Source organism: Festucalex cinctus, chromosome 5, assembly GCF_051991245.1.
Source record: "Festucalex cinctus isolate MCC-2025b chromosome 5, RoL_Fcin_1.0, whole genome shotgun sequence".
Taxonomy (NCBI): Eukaryota; Metazoa; Chordata; class Actinopteri; order Syngnathiformes; family Syngnathidae; genus Festucalex; species Festucalex cinctus.
Window position 1 is genome coordinate 10442501 of NC_135415.1, and position 7500 is coordinate 10450000.

The 7500-nt window shown below is 44.9% G+C and overlaps 2 protein-coding genes across 6 annotated transcripts in view; both read right to left on the reverse strand.

The window, feature by feature from the left end:
* The window catches only part of LOC144018869 (zinc finger MIZ domain-containing protein 2-like), a 33438-nt gene extending 28868 nt beyond the window's left edge, over positions 1-4570 (reverse strand). Inside the window, exons 1-4 of one of the 2 annotated variants that reach the window (XM_077521482.1) lie at positions 3653-4570; positions 2603-2661; positions 2412-2526; positions 2159-2352 (exon numbers count right to left, since the gene is read on the reverse strand). In XM_077521482.1, the coding sequence (XP_077377608.1) occupies positions 2159-2352; positions 2412-2526; positions 2603-2652 (359 nt within the window). In that variant the 5' untranslated portion in view covers positions 2653-2661; positions 3653-4570. The remainder of the gene's footprint in view (positions 1-2158; positions 2353-2411; positions 2527-2602; positions 2662-3652) is intronic. The other variant, XM_077521481.1, reaches the window with a different exon arrangement.
* A 2217-nt stretch (positions 4571-6787) lies between these two features.
* ogdha (oxoglutarate dehydrogenase a) overlaps positions 6788-7500 on the reverse strand; it is a 48860-nt gene continuing 48147 nt past the window's right edge. For all 4 annotated transcript variants that reach the window (XM_077521125.1, XM_077521123.1, XM_077521126.1 and 1 more), the window contains one exon: positions 6788-7500. This exon is cut by the window's right edge and continues 37 nt beyond it. In XM_077521125.1, the coding sequence (XP_077377251.1) occupies positions 7417-7500 (84 nt within the window). In that variant the 3' untranslated portion in view covers positions 6788-7416.

Sequence of the window (7500 nt, forward strand, 5' to 3'; positions counted from 1 at the left end):
AGTATCGCGGGGGGGGTGGTAAATTTTGTCCGGTAGTGAATATTGTGCTAAATTCATTCATAATCCTCCGTATTCTCTTTAGCCACGCTGCTGTCAGCATGTTGTGGTGGGGCAGGGTAAGCAGAGCGCAACTGCTCCTCCATTTACTACGCGCAATCGACGACGCGTTCCAAAATTAAAAACAGCGTGGCGGAACCTCCGTTGAATGAGCTGCCCTTGACGCTCGCATATATCTTGCATCTAATAACGCAACAAATATGCAGCGTAGTAATGCAGCACGTCGGAATTTCCCGTTATTCCGCTATTTCCGGGTTTCGAACGCGTACAGCGCTTGTCATTTTTGTCCAATGGGAGCACGGATCGTCACGTGGGTCGACGTGGGTCGACGTGATTACGCAATATAGTCCACTTGCAAAAAGCACAGTGTGAATGAATATGAACCGCACCAAACTAAAATAAAAATAAAGTCCGCTTTTGGTCCGGACCAAACAAGCGTACGAAACGACTTTTCTGGTCTGAATACACCCTAATGCTGCGTTCACACCAAAAGCGAGGGACGGCGATTCGGCGGCGCGTTTGCATTGTAGTCAATGGAGTTCGCACGCAACGGAACAAAAGTGCGTGGGGCGGCGCGGAGGACGCGTTTCGCGCGTTGGGACGCGGTGCGCAGCAGCGAAAATCCGCACATTCGCGACGAAAATCCGCACATTCGCATATTCGTCGAAGTTCAAAAAATTGAACTTTTTTCGCGTTTCGCCTCGCGGTAGTCAATCGGCTTCGAGTACGGGCCACGTCACACACAGCGTCCTTTCTATTGTCACCCCGAGCGCAACAACACGGCCAGCCGTGACAGAATGAGGATCAAGAAAGTGCTGGTCAGTCTGTTTACTTGCTTTTGAACTGTACCGAGTTAGCAGCAGTGCTTATTATTAACGCCAAAGCTATTTTTAGCTCAAAAGCCGGCCGCCCGATTGCCACTAAAAAAGCGAAAGTGCTATCACGTACCTCAAAAAAGGAGAAAATAGTGCCATGGCTGTTTAGTCCCAGGAAAGAAGTGAAAGTAGTTAGCGGTGCTCACTTTTTGTTGACTCGCTAAAGTTCTCCACTTCCTTGTTCACCAAGGGACACGCCTCCTCCGCTCCGGTGAGCACGAAAGCGCGAATGAGCGGCAACCGTTCCAAAAACACTACGCGGTGAAACGCTCGCGAATAAAGCGTTCCAGTTCGCCTTTTCAGATTTGGTGAGAACGTAGCATAACAGGTTTAAGAACCAGTCATTGGGAAAATGGTTTTGTAATACACTTTAGTGCTGTCACGATTGAATAATTTTAGAATCAATTAATTTATCGATTATTCAATCGATTATCAACTAATCGGATTCATTTTAATTTTGCATTATTATAAATGTATTACAAAAGCATTTTCCCCCCTGATGACTGTTTATTAATGATAGGTGGTAATTTTGTACTACGTATTCGTACAGTGATTTTTTTATTTTATTTTTTTTTATTAAAAAGGGGAATTGATGTACCATGTGAGCGGTTCGGTCATTGTTTTCCAAAGTAAAAACCAATGTTTGCAAATGTCTTTTTTCATCAAGGACTACAGAAATCAAGTCAAGTCAAGTCATCTTTATTTATAACTGCACACAATTCTTGTATTGATTAAATATGCGGCCGAATCGATTTTTAAACATCAATTTTTGATGGAAATATTCAACAAAACGTTACTTAGGGTTTAGGGTTCATACTTTAAGCATGGAAAATATATTAATGGAACATTAAGCCTTAATATTTTATTTTAATGCTCTTCAAATAAATACATTAGCACACAAATCTTACAGTGTACATGTATAAGTTTACTGAATTTGAATTTTCTAAACTTGAGTTAAAAAAAATCCCCCCCAAAAAATCGCAATAATCGATTTACAGATTCGTATCGGGATTAATCTGTATAATCAAATTGAATCTTGACCTATGAATCCCGATACCCCTAAAATTTACTCTATTATCAAAATAGTTTTGACAGCTCTGACACGTTAATATCAAGTAAAACTGTATTCTCTTAATTAACCAATGAAATGATTGATAGAGCAACCGGATGTGACAATATGCGATAGCGCCAGGCAGGTCACCCGTCCAGGTCCACGCAACACCCACCTTCCCGGGTACCCGCCTGCGTAGCCCCCGCCGGGCCGGCCGTACGTGCCCTGGTTCAGGTAACCCTTGTTGGGCTCGCCGTAGCTCTGCTGGCCCACATAGCCCCCCGCCATGGACGGGGGCCCCCCGGGGACCTGCATAACGGGCGCCCCGGCTGGATTGGCCCCAGGGCCCATCGCGCCGCCTCCCGGACACTGTGGCACGAAGAAGACATGTGAGATGTGCGTGAGAGCGTGTGTGCATGCGTGCCTACCTGGCTGGCCGAGGGGTTGGTGACCCCCCACACGGTGGTGACCACCGAAAGTGACCCCGGCGGCTGGTTGGCGGGCTGCTGCCAGCTGGAGGGCTCGTACCCGTACGAACCCTCGCTGGGGACGGAGACGGAGGGGTGAGTGGGCGGGGCAAAAGCAACTGAGAAAGTGCGTACCTGTGGAAAGGATGTACCTGTGCGGATTGCCGGCCAGCCCAGCCTTCATCTGATTGAGCGGATTCATTGGGGGGCTCTGCGCAAAAGTCAACAGCAAACAATCAGATGACAACATTGCCCCAGACCTCCCCCAGGTAAAAGTCACCATCCCACCCAACAGAAAGGTGCATGCCAACATGGCCCATATGAATGCTGGGAAAATTGTTGGTTATTTTATTTAATTTTTATTTATTTATTTTTAAGTCTACTACACTAATTTGAAACTGTATTTTGCACTTATTTATTTTATTTTTTACTTTTTATACTTGATTTTTTTTGTGGATTACACTCATTTGACACTATTTTTGCTTTTTTACTTATTTTATTTTTACTTTTTTTTTTTTTTTTTTTATTAAGTTTTTGTTATATTGCGGGTTTTTTTTGTATGTGTGTCTTTATGGACCCGAGGAAGATTAGCTTCTGTATTTTGCAAGACCTAATGGGGATCCAAACAGACCAATAATTACAAAATTCACTTCAACACAGGCGCACACAATAGTAGCGTTAATCAGTAAACTAAAACTGCGGTGAATTTGACGACGAGGTGTTTGAAAATGAGCGTTGAAAACATTTTTGGCAGGGATAATGTTCAATTTGCTCATGCTAATGCTAAGCTAACAAGCAGCTGCCTACGCCGCTCGCGTTAGCATTAGCATTAGCGTGAGCAGCCGGCAAGGACTAAAAAACAAAACAAAACAAAAACAAAAAGCCGCTTCACCTCCTCATTCGCACCCGGTCGGCGAGGTTTCAAGAAGCGTCGCGGAAATGTGTCGAGAAACATTCCAACATGAAGTGTCTGTCCTTTCCCAGCTGTTGAGCTGTTAGCTCGGCTAGCCGGGCTAGCTCAAGCCCGGCTGTTGACAATGGAATGTTAGCATACTAACGCTTAGCCGCAAGCTAACGTCTTCCTCCAATATACTCTGATTGGTAACGCAAATTTGTCGATTTACTTAAAAGACGTTTTTTTTTTTTTGCCGGCCGGGTAGTTGACCGCAAACGGCGACAGGTTGACCGCGAGGCCGCCTTACCTCCGCCAACTGGCCGCCAAACAAGCCCCGCGGCAGGGCTGCGCGCTCTGTGCTCCTACGGGCCTCCGGGGCATCAAGAAGCTCAAGCCCTGTAATTAGCCACTGGAGGCGGGGACGACCTGTTTCAACGCGTCCCTCTCGATATCCTCCACACAAAAAAGGCCCCTCTGGGGAGCTCCGGGTTCAGCGAAGCCGGCCTCCGCGTCGACTATCCGGCCTCAGCAGCCGCCAGCATCCCCCGGCTGCCCCGCGGCTCGGCGACCACCAGCAGCACCGCAACCACAACGCGCAGCACGGCCGGGCACTGAGGGCTGCTCGTCCGAGGCCTTGCTCCTCCGCATCGCCGCCGTCACACCGGAGAGAGGAAAAAGACGACGGTCGGACGGCCTACTGAAGGGGCAAGAACTGTCCGACTGACACCGGAGGCGAGGGAGACACGGGTGGGGTGGGATGGGATGATATGAGATTTGGGGGTGGGGGTTGTGTGTAGTTCGAAGGTCGCACTAAACATAGCACGAGTCACGACCACCTAATTATCACTAAAAGACAATTATGTGTTGTAATGTTTGATGTGAAATAGATTCTTTCGCGCACTGAAGCTGAGACGCCCTATTTTGTACTGCAATGGCAACAGATGTTGTCCATCTCTTGCGCACTTTTGACATGAACGCACGATCTTGAACGATCCCCTTTTCACGTTTCTGAAATGAGCCTGTTTTTAGAAGGCGGAACTTGTCTAACCCCGCCCCTCTGTTCAGGTCCTATACTTGTCGACCCTGGTTTATATGGAGCCATTGTATTCCAATTAGAATCAACGGCCAAACGGAATGAAAATGCGCCATATAAACACCTCAATCGGAATGAAAAGGCTGAACCCGAATGGAATTTCATTCGGACTATCACAGGGGTAGTACAAACGAGCGTCATGTCATGTCTACACTTCATTCGGAATGGCGAGGCTGCTGTGCGGATTGCGCATGCGCTGTCTCGACGTACATGCGTCATGAAGTCATGGTTTCCGCCCACTAAAATGGCGGTTTCTCCGCAGAGCTTGTCTGTGAGTGGAGAACAAGGTTTTTATGGAGGACCAAAACTGTCAAAAATCAAAATAAATAAATGCCGAAATAAATAAATACTAAAAGTAAAAATAAAAACGGATATAAAAAATATATAATTCAAAAATTAAATACAAATGTACTTTTATTTTCACTTTTAGTCATTTATTTACTTTGAATTTTGGAAACTGCTAAAATGGTCCTCCATAGTTTTTAAGTACATGAAACTTTTTTTTTTTTTTTTTTAATGAAGATGTTTCAATAAAAGTGTTAACACGATCACAACTACTGTGCTGAATGACGAATGAACTCCATCTTGATAAAAATAATAATAATAATAATGTGATCGATGTCCGTGCCACCCAGTCAAGGTTATTTTAGTAAATTAAAACTAAGGAAAAAAACAGAAATTAAAATAAAAAAAAAATAAAATAAAATTCGTTGACTACATAAAATAAAAGCGAAAGCTAACTGAAACTACATTTTTTTGTGTAAAAAAATAAATAAAATAAAAATGATAATGTATAGGAAAAACGTCCTTCGTTTTAATCTTTGGTAATTAATTTAATTCATGAGCCTTTGTGGATAATTTTAAATATGATTTTAAGTAGATTTATATTGATATTAAGTGGAATAAGGATGTTTAAAAGTGCGGCACACAGAAGTGACATCACTTAGCAGAAGCCAATAGAAAAGCTCCTGATGACTTCGCTCCCAGGGCGGCACGGTGATCGAGTGGTTAGCACGTCCGCCTCCCAGTTCTGAGGACTCCGGTTCGGGTCCAGGCTCCAGCCTTCCTGGGTGAAGTTTGCATGTTCTCCCCGTGCCCGCGTGGGTCTCCTCCCACATTCCAAAGACATGCATGGCAAGTTAATTGGGCGCTCTGAATTGTCCCTAGGTGTGCTTGTGAGTGTGGATGGTTGTTCGTCTCTGTGTGCCCTGCGATTGGCTCGCAACCAGTCCAGGGTGTACCCCGCCTACTGCACAGAGCCAGCTGAGATAGGCGCCAGCACCCCCTGTGACCCTTGTGAGGAATAAGCGGTCAAGAAAATGGGTGGATGGATGAACTTCGCTCCCATGCTGTTTTTGAAATTGTGCACCAGTACTACACAAAACTACAAACTAAAACTAAGCATTATTATAGGGATCGTTCGGATTTTTTGACGTGAATCTCAATTTCCTCCTCACCTCCAGTGTGTGCGATCAGCACTGACTTACCCCTGACAGCGTTCTGTGACACGAGTTCTGGTCCGGTGTTGGACGAGAGGAAAATAGTCCAGCAAGCTGGCTGGGGTCTCGGAAATAAAGCGTTTTTCTTCTAAAAACAATTTGTGTTCAAAAGCGTGATACATTTGCATCACAATACTCCTTTTCTGAAAAAAGTCAGATGCCAGTACCGCCAGGCACTACTTTTGTTCGTTCGTATCACTGCGCGTCGCCCTGTAGACGGCGAATTGACGCACTGCTGCCAGCTGATCCTTCCACGAGAAGTTATTTGTCTTTTCAAAGGCGGAAGGATCAGCTAGCTGGCTGCAGTGCGTCAATTCGCCGTCTATATTCTACAGGGCGACGCGCAGTGATACGAACGAACAGAAAAGTAGTGGCTAGCGGTAATGGCGTCTGACTTTTCTCAGAAAAGTATTGTGATGCAAATGTGTCACTCTTTTGAACACAAATTGTTTTTAGAAGAAAAACGCTTTATTTCCGAGACCCCAGCCAGCTTGCTGAACTATTTTCCTCTCGTCCAACACCGGACCAGAACTCGTGTCACAGAACGCTGTCAGCGGTAAGTCAGTGCTGATCGCACACACTGGCGGTGAGGATGAAATAGAGATTCATGTCAAAAAAGCCTAAATATCCCTTTAAATAACTAAATCTAATAAAAACAGAACCACACTGATAACTAATTAAAACTAACGAAATAAAAACTAACTAAAATGACAAATTCCAAAACTATAGTAAGAACTCTGGTCCCAGTACAATATTTGCTTTATTTGTGCCGGCATTTTCACACGACCAGTCCGTTGTTACGAGTGCCCAGCTCAGATATCATCTTCTTGACAGAACGTGTGAAGACGTGTGGAGTACATAAAGTAATCTTTATTGAATGAAGCAAAAAAAAACAATGAAGAGAACTTGGCGGCCCCCCTTCCGCAAAATATAATAAATACATGACCATCTATTCTTGGCATTCACGTCAAAGCTCAACTTTCTCCTTTGGCACCGACGCTCGCCACAAGAACAATCTCCAGCGTTGCCATGGCGACCTTTCGCCATCTTTGATGGAACCAAACGGATTTGATTGTTGTTTTTTGGGCGACCACAAAAAAGCCTGACACTCGTTCATAAAAGCATGAAAAGGGGGGAAAAAAACAAAACAAAAAAAAAACAAAAAAGTGCGATGCAGACGACGCTTCCCACACGTCTACCAAGAAAATGGGGTGGGGGAGGGTCAAGTTTGAAAATGAAATCAGTAAAAACTGCACAGAAATCAGTGTTTTCACCGGCTGCCTGTAGGAGGCACTGCTGGGAAAAATCCTGTCATACAGTGAAAGTGACAAACGAAAAGATAAGAAAAAGAAAATCAACTTTTTGGGAGTTTTGCTCTCTTGGTGTGCGTGTATGTATGTAGATGTGTGTGGGGGAGGTCAAAGGTCAGGTAAGTCCATTCCATCTGCTGCAGGGTCAAAAGGTGACGAGGAGTTCTTCCTACTGCTGGTCCTGGAAGGCGTCCAGACCGAAGGCGTTGTCCAGGAAACGGTGAAGCTCCATAAGGTGAGTGTTTTTGTTACC